Genomic DNA, 20,336 nt, shown 5'->3' on the forward strand with positions numbered 1-20,336 from the left:
GCAAACTCATTTTTCACATTCAGCAATACATTAAATTACATAATCAGATATATATTTTCAAAAAGAGAAAAAATACAGATTGATTTCTGTAGTGGTGGCCTACTGAGATTTTTCCAGGCTGGAGCTACAGAGAACTCAGTACCTAGATGTTCTCACCAGTGGGTGTCAAGCAAATCCTTATCCTAATATTTAATCCTTATACAAAGTCTGTGGAGATCCTTTTTTCCCCATACAATTGAATTGTAAAAAATTAATATTTCCAAATTGCAAGGGGTTGCCAGGAGTGTCACCATCCTGTGTGATGGTTGGTTTCACCTGGGAGTTCTGACTCAGAACTAATAGCCCCTGTGAAAAAACCTCATAATATAAGCAACCTTTCTCCTGACAAGGCAGCCCATATCTGCATAAGAAATCTACTTATGAACCTAACAGATCTTATACTTAATATAAGATAAGATCACTTTATTAGCCCTGTACAATTGCATTAGGAATTCGTCTTTTCGCATACCCCAGCTTGCTCTCCATGAGACACCCAGACACACAGACGGAGAGAAGCTTAGGATCAGATACAGCGTCCCTGGAGCAGCTGGGGTTAAGGGCCTTGCTCAGGAGCCCAATGGAGTAGGATTCCTCTGCTGGCCGTGGGATTTGTACCGGCACCTTTCCAGCCATGGGTGCAGATCCTTAGCCACAGAGCCACCGCACCACCCCCACTATTTTCATCTTATCTTATCTTACAGACATTAAAAACGGTGTGATATACTCAATCAAAAACCTCTTCTTCATCAATTGATATCAACTCATCAAAACTGAAGAGTTTGGATACTGCTAAAATATAAGCACAGTGCGCACAGTATATTTGCTGTGTCTGCACAATTAAACTCATCACAGATCTCAATTTATTTGCCAAAGCTTTGGACAGAATCTTATAATCTGAACAGAGAAGGCTAACAGGATGCCAATTTTTGATGTTACACAAATCTCCTTTCTTGGCAACAAAGCCAACACTGCACAACAGCAACTTGGAAGCAGTTTACTGTCCCTTAGGCACTCCCTGATGACTGCCAGAAGATGTCCTCCAAACCAAGCCCACATGGTTTTATAAAATTCAACAGTCACACATCAATGCCTGGGGCTTTTTCAACTTTCCATCCAATGGCTGCCTAAGATATTTCATCTGTTCCTAAAGCCATTTCTTCCTCATCAGGAACTTGGGGAAGATCCTCATGGAGCCATCGTGGCTCCCCTCACTCACAGTGATGACTGTGGATGAACAAGTCAAAGTAGAAATCCATTGCCATATTCTGAACTTCACCAGGCTTATACACCATTTGGCCTGCTGCTGTCTGCAGACAGTACACCAGTTTACGCTGCGCTGTCTTTTTTAAAGAGCAAAGAGTAATTTATTAGAGGTAGTAACACTGTTGGAGCATCTGTCTCTGAGAGGTTTTGATATTGTACAGAAATCAGTATTCCTTTAGTGTCCAGCTGTGTCTTTCTCTCATCTGCTTACTGACAGTCAATGCATACAAAAAAGAATCAGTTTCACCAAGTTTTGTGCCACCTTCTCCTAAATGAGAACTTTCACTGATTGTAAGATGCCCTGAAAAAGTAACTTGTTTACAACAAGGTAATGTGGTATACAACATCATAATATTTTTTTCTTTTCCTACTCAGCAGATTAAACTCTTCCGCTTTCTTCTGTTTCACACCCCCTTCTTTCAGTCTCTTCCCATGAAAAAGCCACCTGTTTCTCTTCACTCTGATGAAGGGTCATGTCCCCTGCCTCAATAACATCCCGAGTCTCCATCAACACATCAGGCTCACCTTGCATTTTTCACACCTAAAGAAACTCCTCGTCCATTACATTCTCCAGTACTGGAGCCATCTCAGACTGCTGAACAGATATCCTTTGTCAGGACAGATTGCATTGATCTCCACCCACCTCATGAGATTCTCTTTCTTCCCTCTGAACTAAGAACCCCGGCTACTCAATTCCTTGTCTGGGCTACTCTGTGACTTGCTCTTATTTTAGGATTCCCTTGCAGTTAATGTTCTTCCTCATACTAATTACACATACGTCAGCTCTATGTCCTTTCTGCCCACATTTAATGAGAGTTTTATAAAACACTCCAAATGTATTTTCTTGAATAGCTTTGCTATCTACAAATCAAAATTCTTCCTTACTACTTTAGGTTAATCCTCTCACCACACTTACAAAAAGAGCAAACCTTAGAACAGACTTCCCTAAAGAAATTTTAATGAAAAATGAATCGCAGTTTTCACATTTTTAGCTTTGTAAAATAAAGTGAAACTTCCTTTTAATTTTTTTCCCCCGGTAGATTGTAGAGTTTCATCCAACTTACAGTCCTGTTTTGTTCATTATCAAGACAGAGTACAACAGAATAGAGTAGAATTTTGCTTAGAAAAAGGGGGAAATTGTAATAATTACAGGGCAGCAGAGAGGCAAGGTGGCACAGTACTCAGAATTGCTGCTTCACAGCACTGGGTCCCTGGATTCAATTCCTGTGACGCTCTCTATATGTATGTTCTCCCATTTTCGCATGGATTTCTACAGGGAGCTCTGGTTTCCTCCCACGGTTAAAGACACACTGGTACTGATAAGTTAATTGGTTTTTAGGAAAGTTGGGATTGTATTTGTGTGCCTTGTGATGGACTAGAGTCCAGTCCAGGTGTATCCTGCCTTGTACACTGTGCTTTTTGGGAGAGGAACTGGCTCCATAATGACCTTGTATTGGAGAAAGCGGATAGAAAATTAACGGATGTAATAATACCATAGGTAACAAGTTATCTTCCTTTAAACCAGCAATTATTAATGTAGCAGGCTTCAAATCTGGATGTGTTCTCAAAGTGAAAAAATAGCTACAGAAATAAGACAGTGTAAGTGGCCTTCATCATTTTCTTTTATCGAACATTCACAGACTTTGAATCTGTCTGCTACTTGATTTTAACAAAGGTTGTAGACCATTTATTATTGATATTTTAAATGCTTGTTTTCACAATTGTAAAATCTACCATTATTTATAGAACTATTCAGCATTTCTATTTAGAAAAAATCATGAAAAAGCTGTTCATACTCAATCTACATCCTTGAATTACATCTTGTGAATCTCACAATTTTAACTACATGCAATTCACAGCCAATGTGTCATTTATGTCATTTATGTGACAACACAGAATGGAAATGGATAAAACAGTCAAGATACATGACAGGATATTCCCCCAGAAACATCAATATTTGCATTTTCCATTAAACATTTTGAGAAGAAGCTCAAAGAAATAAATGCTAAATGGAGGTGCAGATAAAAAACTGAGAAAGCTGGAAAGGCTGTCTACCAGTAGGCCCAGGTGAGGCATGATTCAGTAAAAAGATGCAGTATAACCCTCACCCAGGACAGAAGAGCTAAAAGGAACCTGTCCTCAAACCTGAGAGAGAAAAACCTGCAGTTCACAAACACAGCATGCCTCCAAATCGCCAGTGAGTGCTCTGAATTGTCTCCTCCTGGACACAGACTGAACTGAAACCAGTGAGACTGTCAATTGCAGGCACACAGAAAAAGTCTAAGCACACATTGATGGTACAAATCTAGACAGACAAGCTCAGCCTGCTACTATAAACTGAGTATGCTATGCTGCCACATGTATCTTGCTGCCTTAACACTATCATTACTGTAAGACATAGACCAGTGATGATAAAGAATCGTGTAACACTACAGGACAACCCAGACTTTAACTGTTTCAATACACATGCATCGGTTCAGCAAGTTTCCTTAATTTAACCAAAATATAAGGTAAATTCACAGATGCGCAACACTGTACATATTACACATCGATTCATTTTTCAATAACTCTTTGGTAGATTAGAGTGTTGTGGTGTATATTGTTAGAACTTTAAAGAAAATTCATTCAAATATATGTTTATCAAAGTTGCTTAAAATACATTTTCCATGAAATAAACAACATGATGGTGAAAGTTCTATAAATAATGGTAGATTTTACAATTGTGAAAACAAGGATTTAAAATATCAATAATAAATGGTCTACAACCTTTGTTAAAATCAAGTAGCAGACAGATTCAAAGTCTGTGAATGTTCGATAAAAGAAAATGATGAAGGCCACTTACAGTGTCTTATTTCTGTAGCTATTTTTTCACTTTTAGATTATTATACACTTAAGAGGTACCTACCTGGCAAGCATTGTAGAGCAGCTGATGTTCAAACTTCTTAATTCCCAGGATCTGCTGGAACATTTCATAGAGCTGTTCCTTGCTGAGGATCAGTTCTGACACAGCACTTAGGTGCATTCTGGGCGGCTGTTTGCGAAAGTCCTCCTCCCCTCTGTAAATGGCATCAAACTTGGCAATCCAGGAGCTCAGCACAGTCTCTTTGCTGAGGCCATCAATTTCAGGAAGGCTGCGGACCCGTTTCTCGATATTTTTTTTAAAGACTTCTCTGAAGTCATTGGCAGAGCACCCTCCATTTTGAACCATCCTGGCAACGCGGTCACTCTTAAGAAATACCTAGGGAGCAAACAACAAAAATGGGAATGGATGAAAAAAACAGCAGGCAGGCGGCAGTCGGCTCCCTAATGTTAAAGACAATGGTCAAATGTCACTTTTGAAAGAGCTCAAAACCAAAAAAACAGATATTTTGTATTCTTTACAAAGCAATGGCCTCTGTCAGTCACAACAAATAAACAGGTGCTGCACGTCAAATAAAATACAGGATTACTGTATGATATGAGATAAGACTTTATGGTAACTCATGTAGCATTTGTGTACTTCAGGTTCCTAGGACAGGTTCTTCATGTTGTTTGTAACATAGCTGTCATACCAATGGGATTCATAATTATGTCTTTGAAATTTATGACATGAACTGAAATGTGCCATAGTAAATAATTATATGTGCTTCTTCATTTTACTGGGGGGAGGGGGGGTGTAAAAAGAATCATAAGAATATAGTGCATGGTTTTATTATGGTAGTGGGAGACATAAAAACATTATGTGGAAATCCTTGTGATGAATATGCGTTTTACTGGACTTCTTTGGTCCTGCAGTAATATTACGATTAAGACTCAGTTTCAAGCTCCAAAACATTGTAAGAGGCAAGAGCTTGAATAAAAAAGAAAGAGCTGGGCTGATGTGCAGAATGTCTGTTGGCTACTCCTGACAGAACAGATTAGATGTTGATTGTATTTTACTAGATCTAGTTATCTGGTGTCACCTACAGTACCTTCCTTCAGGGACTAGAACTAATAGGTTCTGTCAAATTTTAAGCTGTATACACTCTGATGAAAGAATCATAGGAAAAGCAATAAAGGTTAACAATAAATCTGTAGCACCTTTTTAAGCCTGCAAAGCATGTCTTGTTAGATTTTAGACCAAAATGTTTTTTGGTGTTGCCTGAAAAATGTTGCAATATGTATGTAGTGGTATTGCTCTTATTTGGGAACACACTTTCATGGTAATGTCGGACACTGACAACAAAACAATTAAATAGTAAAAAAGGTGTTAATGACTTAAGAGAATTCTCTCTCTCACTTCAACAGCACATATACAAAAATACTAGTCATTTTATGCCATATTGCCCATAAAAAAATATAAAACCTCCAGTAAAATTGTTTTAATTTACATATTGTATATTAAAATCAATATAATAAATACATTCTATAAATGTATTAAAAATTAAATACAGTACCTCAACTGAAATGAAAACATACATGTATAGCTTGGATTAATATTTCACTTAGTGTTGAAACCTTCATCCATGAACATAATACTGTATATGTCTGTAGTTTTATTCATGATCAGGTTTCTATAATGACATTCCTGAAAACCTCTGCAGATGGTAAATACAGTACTTGACTATATGGGGAATTGAAATGTTAAGTTCCTACAGTCTATGTTACAATCATCAATAGCTATCTTTCGTAAAAATTTCCAATTCATAAGATAAGATCACTTTATTAGTCATACTGTATACAATTTCTTGCATTAGATATTTGTCTTTTTGCATACCCAAGCTTGTTCTCCATGAGACACACAGGCACACAGACAGGGAGAGAGAAGGTTGGGGTTAGAGCGCAGGTTCAGCCATTGTACAGTGCCGCTGGAGCAGCTGGGGTTAAGGGCCTTGCTCAGGGGCTCAACGGAGTAGGATTCCTCTGTCGGCCGCGGGATTTGAACTGGCAACCTTCCAGTCACAGGCACAGATCCTTAGCCACAGTGCCACTGCTCCACCCAAATGGTCATAAGGTTGATAATAAAATAATTGCAAGTAAAAAAATGAATTCATTGCATAAGCTACTGTGAAAATACACAACTGAAATCCCTGCTGGCTGAGGACAAGTTGTGTGTGAGGCAGATGAGCTAGGGAAGCAAGAAAACTCAAGAGTCACACACTGATGCAGAAGATGTTTTTAAAAATTTTTGCTTACAGAACTAAGTATGAGTGGGTTTCCTTTGGTATTCAGTATGGATTCTGAATTATAACTGTTATTCAATATTGATTCTTCAGCAGGCAAACGTGCAGATTGAGAGGGAAACCTATAACAATATTCAATGCTTTTACCCATTTCTTTTGTGGTGGAAACTAATAAAATTGAAAGAGCTCTCCATGACTCCTACTTTGATTATACTCAAAGAAAATTAGAAATATTCTGATGATTCTGCTTTTCAGCATTAAGAAACTTAGGTTATTATTATTTGATTATTCATTCACACATTTCATACTGTATACTGTATATATATACTGATGGAAAAAAGAAATGCAACACCTCCTCCTCTACACTCTGGCCCTCCTGTCTATGTAGAACAGGCTGAAGAGTGACTCATCCGTGAAGAGGACCTGATGCCACTGCTGATGAGTCCATCACAGCCTCTGTCTGGCCCAAGACAGTCGGGTGTGACATCTTGGAGGTATGAGCAGAGGGCCTCTGATTGGCCAGCAGCATGGAGCCTCACTGTCCTGTCACTGATGCAGACATTGTGTCTGCCAGCATCAGAAACAATGTCCGCATCATTTAATCAGCAGTACGGGTGGCAGATCTGAAATGATCTCTCAGATGGACCAGTCTGATGTGTCAGTCTTACTCTGGTGTGGTTACTTGAGGTCAACCGGATCTTGGACTGTCATCTGTCCTGCCGGTCTGCTGAAACCTTCTCTACAGTGGAGTGGCTTACTCCATAGTGTCTGGCAACGCTGGCACATGACATGCCTGCCTGCAGCATGCCAATGGTCCTCTCCTTTGCTTCTGGTGACATTTGATGCATTATAGAATGCACAGAAAACTGTAAAATATTGCCTTTTTCTTGCAGTGGCATAAGCTTTGAATTAAGGCCTTTTTAAAGGTGACCTGATCAGGCACTGTTTCACCTGGACCTCGTTTATAAAAGTGGACCTAATGAGCTTTCATGTGATTGGCAAGTTGAAATGCCTCACTTCACAAGCTGTATTGCTGGTCCTGGGGCTTAAAACAAATTGACAACTTTTTGTGAAAGTACATAAACTATAGTATTCTCATTCCAGAAAATGTTGCATTTTTTTTTCTCCGTCAGTATATATACAGTAGTATAGCGGGGTTTTTTTTTAGTTTATGTGCATCACTTAACTGCATATGCCTTACTAATGATCTTGGTATACTGGTTGCTTAGCTGGGGCTAAAAGTCTGTGAGAAATTCTGTACACTAATGGGAGAGTCAGTCATTCTCCAGGACACCTAAAAATGACTGAAATAACTTGTGGTCCATTCTAGTCTCCTCAGTTATGGCCAGTAACTCAAGAACTAAGTTTTTTAAAATGTCATATTTAGTAAAAGTCTGTTATTTGGTCTTCAGTGTATATTTTGTCCCTGTTTTCTTATAATAAAAATATGTAAAAAGTACAGAACACAGTTACATTCCTAATTATTAAATATACAATGCTAAATACTGTAGTTCATGGGTTTGTGTATATTGTGAGACGGGGTAACATGTCTGTAAAAAATGTTAGAACCGGTATCATTTTTGTACTCCTTATAACCTTCCGTGTATGTATTTATTAATGTGTGAGTACACCTTTAGGGCCAGATATTTGTGCTTCAGAGCCTTTACATGCAAATGTGATAAAAGGCACAAAGGTTTTCAAATTGTAATCACACTAAAAGGCTCAATGAAAGAAGGAACACTTTCCAGTAAGTTTGATGGATGAAACATGAAAATGAACATGTGATTTTTGAACTTTCTTCCAAGAAAAATGTTTACAAATGATACAAACAGAATACATCCATTCTAACATCAACAGAGGTTACATTGCTATAGGTTACATTCTATATAAATACAGAGTTAGCATCTTAAACATGCTCTCACATTCAGTATGTACTGTATAGTGAAACAAAAATTAAACTACTTTAAAATCATTTAGAAACATAGAAAAAATAGTTGGACAAAAACAAATATTTTGTAACTTTACTTCAAGCAAATACCTGGAATACCATATGGGAATGCTTTAAGGGCAATAAATTAAGCACACAAGCAGCAAGAAATGGCTCATGTGTCATGGTATTCTGGAGCAGCTAGTATGTCACAGGGAGAGAAACAATTAAAGCCTGAACAGAGCAACAGATGGCAATGAATACCATCCTGGTGCCAAATGTAATGAAGAGGAACTAAAACACTACAGAATCTGAATCCTCAAATTCCCAAAGTACAAAAAAGCTTCTAAAATAAAGGTTTAAATTGTACATTACCAACTTTACCAATGCATTTTTTTTGCATGTCTTAAAAAAGCAATGCATTTTTTTGCATGTCTTAAAAAAGCACCAGTCATTTTCTAGTTACAAGCTGTAAGGTTATATAGCCTGAAATACCAGTTTCTGGATAAGTCAAAATGCACTGCAGCATAAAATACAGACGAGAATGACTTTTGCAATATCAGTTCTTTACCTACTGTAATATACAGAAGAATCTATTTACTAGAATTGTGTTATAGGTAGTGTAGGTGGCAAAATAGTTTAGAGGGTGATGGGTATTCAAAACATCCTTACTGCTTATCCCATGTTTCATTAATATTTTGGCCAGTGTAGTAGTAGTAGTAATAGTAGTAGTAGTAGTAGTAGTAATAATAATAATAATAATAATAATAATAATAATAATAATAATAATAATAATAATAATTGCTTACACTTATATAGCGCTTTTCTGGACACTCCACTCAAAGCGCTTTACAGGTAATGGGGACTCCCCTCCACCACCACCAACGTGCAGCATCCACCTGGATGATGTGATGGCAGCCATAGTGCACCAGAACGCTCACCACACATCAGCTAATAGTGGGGAGGAGAGCAGAGTAATGAATGAATTCATAGATGGGGATTATTAGGAGGCCATGATTGGTAAGGGTCAATGGGAAATTTGGCCAGGACGCCGTGGTTACACCCCTACTCTTTTCAAGAAACACCCTGGGATTTTTAATGACCACAGAGAGTCAGGACCTCGGTTTTACGTCTCATCCGAAGGACAGCGCCTGTTTACAGTATAGTGTCCCTGTCACTATACTCGGGCATTAGGACCCACATAGACCCCTGCTGGACCACTAACACACCTGCTTAGCTTCAGTGGGTTGCCAGTTGTGAGTTGCAGGGTGATATGGCTGCTGGTGTCACACTCAGGTTTGTCCAGCTGTATCGTATTATTTTGCCATCTAGATGGTTATAGGATACACACATTTAACGATTGTTTCAACAGACACGTCACTCTTGGAATTACCACAATGGTGCTAAAATAAAAAAAATATATAATACAAACATAAAGGAATAAAGGACAATACTCCAATTCTAAATAGCCAAGAGGCTATAGTAGCAGTATTGCTTGATCTAGATGATCTCCTTTACCTTAATGTCCCACAGGCTTACAGGTGGAAGATTAATTCATGATCAGTAGGCAGGTCATTTCACAAGTTTCCAAGGGGCATATCAGAGATAAGTGGAATGGCATACTCTCATTAGTAAACTTATTTTTCTCTCATTAGTAAATGTTCTCCCTTATGTTTAGAGAAAAAAAGGAAAGCTTTACCGAACCACACTTGAATGTAGTCAATGACCTGGGTTTCATTTTTGTACTTGTATTACTGTACAAGATCCTGACTTTTATTCAACAGGCATGACCAAATGAAATGATTGTCTATCAAATAAAAAATAAGCACATCTGCTAAAAGACTGACTACAACTGCAATGTATTTTAAAGAATCAGTACACGTGACAATCCATTTCTAAATTTATGTCAATGTGTAAAAGACTGAACCTGGGTCAATGCAAACTAACAAAACTACATATGCAGCTTATAGACACAGTATCTAAAACCAGAAAGGCAAATATATTCCTGTTATATGACCTCCTGTTACAGTTTTCCCCATGGCATTCCACATTAAAATTCTACAGACCAATAATAATGGCATAATGATCAAAAAGAGCACTATGGTTCTGCTTAATTAAATTACCATCTAGGACAGGGATAGCTTAACAGTGAGCCTTCAAATTAATTCTGTTCAAGTACCTAGTTCTTTCCATACCTCTAATTGATGCTGATGAAAAATCACTGTGAAAATTACAAATTATATAGGAATAGAATGCTGAAATGCCACAAAACGCAGAAGCCAAGATCTACTTCTGTAGTCTTGGATAGAAAGCTGTTTAACAAATTCACCCTATCAAATCAGCCAAGAGAATATTACAATAGCCAAGACCTGGAAAAATTAAATGGACAATGGGTTGTGGGAGTAAGGAACAAGCTGCCTAATCATGTTACTGAAGCCTGGCTTCATTCAAGAAGTATCTCATGACCCAAATGGCCTCTTTTCATTTGTAATTTTTTCTAATATTATAGAGAAATAACTTAAGAAACACAGAATCAGACTTAACAATGGAAGAGATGTGAAACAAAGGAAAGAGTAGGATCAAAAATGATATTGCAGTTGGAGAAGAATTAAAATGGCAATTGTAAAACAGAAAAAAGCAAATACATCAACAGCTTGCTAAAGCCAAACTGCCCCACCACATTACCTGCCTCATCGCAACTTTGCAACACATTCTTAGATTTCTTTAGCTCCAAGATTGACAATATCCAGCACCACATTCTCTCCACTACACATATCATTTCCATACCTCCTCCCACCTTATCCAACTTTTCTGGTTCCATTCTCTCCAGTTTCTCTCTTCTTGACTCAGCATCCCTCAATAAACTCGTTACACAAATAAAACACACCATATCTATTTTAGATCCCATTCCCATTTTCAGTCCTGTTTCTCTTCTCTCTGTCCCATTGTCCTCAATATTATAAATGAACCCTTGAGCACTGTCATCAACTTCACAGCACAGAAACTGCCCTGGTCAAACGATCTTCTAATAGCTCCTGATTGTGGTTCTCTTTCTATACTTATCCTTCTTGATCTCAGTGCTGCTTTTGACACTGATGACCATGACATCCTATTTTCTCGTCTTGAGACTGTGTTTGGAGTTTCTGACACTGTTCTCAAATGGGTCAAGTCTAACCTCACTGATCACTGTCACTTTGTCTCTCTTAATGGGTACAGTAGGTCTGAAATTGGTCTGGTTAAGTCTGGTGTTCCTCAGAGCTCAATACTGGGCCCCTTGCTCTTCAGCATTTACATGGTTCCACTTGGTCAGCTTTTAATATCACATGGCCTCAGCTATCATTTCTACGCTGATGATACTCAAATATACATCCATACCAAACCTGACACTGATGTGGCTGTCTCTATTCTATCTAATTGCGTCTCTGACATAAAAACTTGGATGACTCAAAATTTCCTTCTTCTTAACTGAGACAAGACTGAAGTCAAGCTTATTGGCACTCCCATTAACTTCATAAAGACAATCCTGTAATCCTATCTGTAGATGGTTCTGTACTTGAGCTTCAGTCTAAATTGAAAAACCTTGGAGTGATATTCAATTCTGGATTAACATTCGACCCACATGTGCAGCATATAGTCATAACATCTTTTTTTCACCTCAGAAATATTGCTCGACTACGCCCTATGCTATCACTAACTGTGGCTGAAAAGCTGATCAACACATTTGTGTTCTCTCGAATTGACTACTGTAATGCTCTACTCGCTGGGTATCTAAATCTACTTTAAACAAACTGCAGTATGTCCAAAATTCAGCAGCCAGAATCCTGACCAGGTCTAGTGCAAGTGATCACATTACTCCTATCCTGGAGTCCTTGCACTGGCTTCCTGTCAAATTCCGTGTTGACTTTAAAATCCTTATGCTCATCTATAAGGCCTGTGTGAGCTATTATCGCCCTACTCCCCACCTCGCAACCTTCGCTTTTCAAATTCTGGTCTCCTTAATGTCCCCCAAGCCCGTCTACATTGTATGGGTGACAGGGCCTTCTCCAAGCTCTGGAACTCTCTGCCCAAAGAAATCAGAGAGTCACCTTCTCTAAACTCATTCAAATCCACCTTCTTCTTTAGAAAAGCCTTTACTTAACTCTTCCATTCTTCACCCCTCTGCTTTTCTTAGTACCACCATCCACAGTCTCCTATGTATATTGTAATTGTTTTATCTTATGTATTATTTTTATTTATTGTTGTAGACATTCTGTTAAGTGCTTTGAGAAGCCACCTTTAAAGGCATTATATAAGATAAAGTTTATAATTATTACAATAAAAAATCAGTATTCCTCCTGATCTGTGTTAAGTTCTGCAATATTATTACGTGCTAATATTTGTTCGCTAAGATAAACAGACTGCACATATATTGAAGATGGACTATTATGTACTCCAGTAGATACCTGTGTCAGCATGCGTAGGCTGCAAAACAAAAAGTAAAGGTCTATTCCAATCCTGAAAGGAGAAGAAAAGAAACACAACGTTTTAGCTGTTGAGCCTTCTTCAGAGTGAGAAAGAGAGGGAAGTCAGCAGCTGATATATCATAGGAGAACAAAAGCCAGGAGTGTAGAGGAGGCGGGAGCAGGGGGGTGGCAGAGTGGGCACTCAGGTGGTATGAAGTCGAGAGGTGAAGAGAGGTGTGAAGTCGACTCCTGCAAATTAATAGAGAGGATTAGAAGGAAAAGATTCTGTTGGTGAGAGAAGGGGGAAGGTATGATCCAAGTCTCAGGATAACTTTGGTTTCAGGTGTCTTTCTGCAATAGGAGTCAAGAACCCTTCTTTGAGAATACAGACGGAGAGATCAGTGTGATTATGGCCATTAGAGGTGAAATGAGAAACTACGGGCTTGGAGAAATTTTGATCCTCATATCCATAACATGTTCTCTGAAGCTGTCTCCCAGCCTCCTTCCTGTTTCCCCAATGTAGATAGCTGGGCATTTTCTGCAAGAGATGCAGTAAATAAGGTTGCTGGAGGTACAAGATGTCGTCTGAGTGATCATCAAACCAGCGGACAAAGGAGGCACTGTTGTGGTGTGGCAAAAAGACCTATATATTAATGAAGCCTCCAGACAACTAACCAGCACTTCCTCCTTTCGTCCTCTCCAACAGGATTCTACAACTGGCTACCAAACGGAATTGGTATCCATCATCTCTCTTCTTATCAGAAGCAAGGAGCTCCCCCAGGAGGCGAACCGTCTCATCGTTGAACATCCCCAGGTATCCCAATTTTACCTCCTCCCCAAAATCCACAAACCAAACACCCTTGGATGCCCCATCGTCTCAGCATGCAACTGTCTTATAACTCACATCTTGGCCTTTCTCAACAGCCTAATGAGACTACTGGTTGAAGGGCTTCCTTTATATATCAAGGACACCAACCATGCCCTCCAATGTTTTAACGACATCGAGTTTTAGGGCCCAGAATATTACATTTTTACCATGAACATCACATCTTTATACACTGTCGTTCCCCACAATGATGGTCTTATAGCGTTTAAGCACATGCTGGACAAACGCAAAGTGCTTGATCCATCCACCCACACTCTTGTACGTCTTGCGGAATTGGTCCTTACAATGATTGTTTTCTTACTCAATAACCTTCTTTTTATCAGCAAGTTAGTGAAGTCGCCATTGGGCACCAGGATAGGACCTAGCTATGCCAATATTTGTTTCGGCTCGGTAGAAGAATGCTTCTTCGCTTCCTACACTAGCTTTGTCCCTGACCTCTACAGGCGATACATCAATGACTGCATCGGTACCGCCACATGCTCTAATGACCAGCTAGAGCACTTCCTGCATCACTTCACCAACTTCCACTACTTTCATATCTTCCACTACTTTTCCATTTCTAGACATAAACCTATTCATTAACCATCCTGTACCAACCAATCTTTACTTCGGTATATTACAAACTCACAGATTCACACAGCTATCTACTTTATGGTTAATTTCATCCCAAACAGACTAAAAATTCTCTCCCTTTTTCACAGTTCCTATGCTATGACGACTTTGCATTGACAACATGAACTTCCAAAACCATGCACCCAGAATGCACTCTTTTTTCATCAACAGAGGATACCTCACCCATGTTACCGACAGTGCCCTCACCCAAGCTAAAAACAGCCCTCGGATCATCAACTCAGGAACTCCCGGCCTCGCAACCGCATTTCTTTGGAGCTTCCGTACCACCCTAACACACGTTCTATCCCCAGGACCATTAACGACAACTTTTCCATCTTACAGGATGATCCCTCCATCAGTTCCCTTTTTTTCTGACACCCCCATCATCTCATATCGCCGAACACCTAATCTGCATAAACTTCTTGTTCACATCTCCCTTGACTGCCCTAAGCAATCAGCCACAATAGGCACTTTCCCCTGCAACAGAACTTCCTGCATCACCTGCAAATATATATCTAACACCACACTCATTCGAGGCCTTTCAGGACAATTCCACATCACTCAGATAACATCTTGTACCTCTAGCAACCTTATGTACTGCATCTCTTGCAGAAAATGCCAACTTATCTACATAGGGGAAATAAGAAGGAGACTAGGAGACCACTTAAAGCCAGCTGCCATATCACCCTGCAACTCACAACTGGCAACCCACTGAAGCTAAGCAGGTGTGAGCCTGGTCAGTACCTGGATGGGAGACCTCCTGGGAAAAACTAAGGTTGCTGCTGGAAGAGGTGTTAGTGGGGCCAGCAGGGGGCGCTCAACCTTCTGTCTGTGTGGGTCCTAATGCCCCAGTATAGCGACAGGGACACTATACTGTAAACAGGCGCCATCTTTCGGATGAGACGTAAAACCAAGGTCCTGACTCTCTGTGGTAATTAAAAATCCCAGGGAGTTTCTCGAAAAGAGTAGGGGTGTAACCCCCGGCGTCCTGGCCAAATTTCCCTTTGGCCCTTACCAATCATGGCCTCGTAATAATCCCCCTCTATGAATTGGCTTCATCACTCTGCTCTCCTCCCTACTGATAGCTGATGTGTGGTGAGCGTTCTGGCGCACTATGGCTGCCGTCGCATCATCCAGGTGGATGCTGCACATTGGTGGTGGTGGTGGAGAGTCCCCATTACCTGTAAAGCGCTTTGAGTGGAGTGTCCAGAAAAGCACTATATAAGTATAAATAATTATTATTACTTCAGATAATAATAGGCTGTGAAGATCAAAGATTTCTCCAAGCCCATTGTTTCTCATTTCACCTCTAACAGCCATGATCACACTGATCTCTGTATTCTCAAAGAAGGGTTTTTTAACTCCTATTGTAGAAAGATATCTGAAACCAAAGTTATCCGGAAATTAGGATCACACCTTCTCCCTTCTCTCAACAACAGACATATTTCCGTCTAATCCTCTCTATTCATTTGCAGGTTTCGAATTCACACCTCTCTTCACCTCTCTCTACTTCATACAACCTGGTTGCCCACTCTGCCTCTCCCCCTGCTCCTGCCTCCTCTACACTCCCAGCTTATGTTCTCCTATGATATATCAGCTACCAACTTCCCTTTCTTTCTCACACTCAAAGAAGGCTCCACAGCCGAAACATTGTTTCTTTTTGTTCTCTTTTCCGCATGGAATAAACCTTTACTTATTCCTTATTCTGAACTCCATTCCAATTTCACTGGTTAAAATTGCAAAACAATACTATATCGGTATATCAGGATTGCTATATAAATGAAGTCTACATATATCAAAAAGAACTGAAAATGGCACCCCGAGGGACACCTAAGAGAGCAGGGGAAGATTAAAATTTTTCTTTTGCAAATGATACAATATTTTCAATTATACAAGCAGGGTGTTATTGGAAGGAAATAAAAAGAAGGATAAAAACTAGCAAAGATGGAAATCTTTACATGCCAAGAGTACTCTACAATTTCTAAGCCTATGAAATATTTATGTGGTACAGTATGTCAAGGGTCGGCAAAAAAACAATAAAATATAGCTGTCTTCAAAGGTTTTGATAGATTTAACTAAATGCCGGAAAGCTCCTACTTAGTCTTGTTACAAATGTCAGGCAGCATCACTAATGAATTGGTCACCATGGGACTTCCTCTTTCCCTGCTGTTCCACTTAATTGGGGCTTAAAATCCAAGTCAATTATTTATTACCAACAGAGCACAAGACTGTTCTTATTTCTAATATTAAAACATTAAGGACATATAAATGATAGTCTTTCATTGTAGAAATAATGTCAAGGCATAGTCCATAGGCCAGGATTAATAGCAAGACATAAGATATCATCATTTAAAATACAAGACTACAAAAATTGGTCATGAGAAAATAAGAATGGTTATAAATGACATGGAGCAATTTAGCCCATCTAGCCTAGGTATTTAGTATCTAATTGATCCAAAGGATCTCATCCACCTCAAATATATAAAATCAATTAGATTTAGAAAAAAATGCTAAAGCTGTTAATGTATTGAATATAATTCAAGTCACTTTTCTATTTACTGTGAGGTATGTACAGTATATCAGACCATGAGTAAGTCATGCTTCAATACTGTGGTACTGGGCATCTCGTCTTCAACCCCAGGTCAAAATCTTTCCTATAAGTTTAGACTGGGAGCAAACCATTTATGCACACATGATATCTATTTGTAAGAGGTATTTTTTCATTTTAGAAATATTTTGATTTCTAACTTGAATGCATCTTTAATAAGAGCTTTAATTAATTCTTTTATAAAATCAGTACAGTACATAGGAGTACTGACAAGTGACAAGTATGTTGGCTTTCTGATGCCTAGGCTGTAGACCTCCCTCAGTAACAGAGAAAATGAAAAGGCTCTGTGCCAGAACCATGGTGATCCAGTTGTCATAGTTCATGTAGGAACAAATGACATAAAATTTGGCAAGGCTGACAATTCTACAATACAAAGTTAAGGACGCACTCTGGCATTCTCAAGATGCGTCTCCGTGCCACATGAGAACACAGTAAAGTAAGAGGAAATATGGTGATTTTAACACTGAATGACTAAAAGAAGGAGTGAAAAGGATTTAGGTATATGAGGCATTGGGGGTCTTTCGGCAACAGATGGCACCTATACAAGCTGTTACACTTGAACCAGGGGACACAATCACATGTTGGTGAACCATACAGTATGTATAGAGGAACTGAGAAATACTTAAATTAGGGAACCTAGGGCAGGCTAACTCTGATGGGATCAGAAACTCCACACTTAGAAAATACCTAAAACAACTAATTTTCATAAATGTTTATAATTCAATGCTAGTTATAGACACATATTATAGGAAATTGAAATGACTGCAATAGCAAGGAACAATGACATTGCATGACTATACAATACATGACAAGGAGAGGATGACGGGATGGACTGTTAAGGGTGTGTCCTGCCTTGTAGCCACTGTGTGTCGAGTAAGACTCTGGCTATCCAATGACCCTAAACTGGATGAAGCAGTTAGAGATGGGATAGATGGATGACAGGGTGAAATCTTTTTCAGAAACACAGGCAGGATGGAAGATAGAGGTTTGGCCCTATATTTAAAAAATAACTGAAGGAAGAGGGTGCAGACTGTTTAAAAAACAGTCTAGGCTAAACTGTACAATAAAAATTGTAAAGATTAATGAATAGGTAGATGCTACAGACAACCTAATGCAGACAAAGGCAGAAGTGGTTTACTTTATGTTACGACCCCAAGTGTCTAGGGGAAAAGGGGTGTAACATTTAGGATAATTCTTTTGGAAGCAGGGGGGTTTTGGTGAGGGACTAGGAAGCGTGATAAGGGTAAGGAACTAGAGTGGTGCCAAAGAAAAGAAAATAAACAAAATGGAGCTGGCTAGGACAGTGAGGGAAAGCTAATCTGACTACAAAAGAAAACCCGAAACACACGGTCTTCGGCGTCTTCAACACCCTAGCTAATCTGCACTGACTACCCAAAACCATACAAGACAAACGGCACTCACCCGTACTAACCTAGTGTACTAATACAAAATCAACTAAGTGTGTAAAGTGTACCCAACAACCTAAACTAACCTTATATATAAAAGTTCACACAAAAACACAAGTGAACCAGGAATACAAATAAGGGAAAACAAGAGTAATCAACAAGAGCAGGGTACAAAAGAACACAAAAGTTGAACATGTAAAACTGGGGCAAGGTAATGACAAAACAAGGATGAACACACAAACAAACAAAAGTACAAAGAAACTAACGTAAAACCAACAAAACAACAAAGCCGAAGCTATACGAAAATACACACACACAAAGCAAAACAAACCAACAAACGAAGCCGAAGCAATAACCAGAAGCGAAGCGATAACCTAAACCAAACGGGACCGAAGTCAAACGAAAGGCCTTTTCTTTCTGAAAGCCTCCATGTTAAATAGTGAATAAAATGAGTTATGATTGGCTGAAGGCTGATTGATGATGACATCATATTGAAACAGTGGTGTGATGGTGGGCCAATGGGGGAGGGAGAACAATCAAGGGTCAGCAGTGTGGACATAACAGAAAAAACACACACAGAACACACACTGGGACATAACACTTTATAATGACACTAAGAAGCCATGTAGCAAAGCAGATGTGAAATTACTGGGAGATTTCAACTTATCACAGATAAATAGGGATACTGAAATAGTTAATGATTGCTTAATATGCAGTTTAAAACAGCACACACTTTGTGAACTTCCAGGGTTTACTTAATAGATATGCAAAAAGCACTAGGAAATTGTGAATATAATGGGATATATTTTTATACGTTTTGATGTATACATTCAATCTCTACAAGAAATTCTAGAAAAGCAAAGTATGATGGAATGAGGCAGAGCTCACAACGTGGTGAGCGAAGAACAGATGGATACAGAGTCAAAAGAATAAGAAAGACCATTCTTCAAAAACATGATTAAAACTCACAATCCATTTATCCCTAGAACTAGTCCAATCATTGGAAAATATGATCTAAATGACATTGTGAAATTACTGGAAAAGTACAACAAAGACAGCACTCAATGGTGTGTAAAAGGGAACAAGAACCAAAGATAAAATAAAGATAAAAAAGTAAAAATAAAATAGTAAACCATGTTCAGACATCTGAAAAACCTATTAGAACTGCCAAGAGAGAGAGAGAAAAAAATTGAATTAGTGGCAAAAAATAACGCAAAACATTTTTTTTCTAGCTTTACTGATGACACCACAGTAAGTGGGATGATCAGCAATAATGTGTCTGCATAAACCAAAGAGGCGGCAGATCTGATGAAGTGGTATCATGACAACAACCAACCCTGAATGTCACAAAGACAAAAAAACTCATTGTGGACCTCAGGAGACGCAGAGCAAAACCTCCAAACCACATTGAAAGAGCATCAATGGAAATTGTAAGCTGTTTCATTTTCCTTGGCTTACAGATCTCCAAGACCTGGCTTTGTTCCCTCACAATACTGAAACCATTCTGAAAAAGACACAAGATCCGTCACTTTCTGAGGCGCTGGAGAAAATGTGGGATGAGTAAGCGGTACAGACAGAATACTGCATGACACTGTCTTTTTGCATTACTCACTTATGTGTTTATTTATTGTTGACTTCACCTATCTACACACTGAGAGTACAAGTGCAAATAAGAATCTCAATGTACTTTTTTCAAAATGGCAAATAATCTTTGACTTTGAACTCTGGCATTACAACAGTAAAAAAATAATAAACAGCATGTGAGATAATAGGGGATGGGGGATCAATAACAGAAGACGAGAAAGGTATAGTAAAAACTATAAATGAACATTTCACACTGGGTTTTACAACAGAAGTCATGAACAATATGCCACATGTTATTGAACAGGTTTCATCAGTATTAAGTAATTTTAACATAACTGACCCTTAGCTTCTAAGGGAACTAAATACCCATAAATCACCATGTGCTGAAGGTATTTTTGTTTTAATATAGGCATATGGATTGAGAACCG

The 20,336-nt window shown here is 38.8% G+C and overlaps 1 protein-coding gene across 10 annotated transcripts in view; it reads right to left on the bottom strand.

The window, feature by feature from the left end:
* The window catches only part of cadps2 (Ca++-dependent secretion activator 2), a 275,041-nt gene that overhangs the window by 173,390 nt on the left and 81,315 nt on the right, over nt 1–20,336 (bottom strand). For all 10 annotated transcript variants that reach the window (XM_069192478.1, XM_069192475.1, XM_069192474.1 and 7 more), the window contains exon 3: nt 4,208–4,540. In XM_069192478.1, the coding sequence (XP_069048579.1) occupies nt 4,208–4,540 (333 nt within the window). The remainder of the gene's footprint in view (nt 1–4,207; nt 4,541–20,336) is intronic.

This window comes from Lepisosteus oculatus, chromosome 7 (assembly GCF_040954835.1).
Source record: "Lepisosteus oculatus isolate fLepOcu1 chromosome 7, fLepOcu1.hap2, whole genome shotgun sequence".
NCBI lineage: Eukaryota > Metazoa > Chordata > Actinopteri > Semionotiformes > Lepisosteidae > Lepisosteus > Lepisosteus oculatus.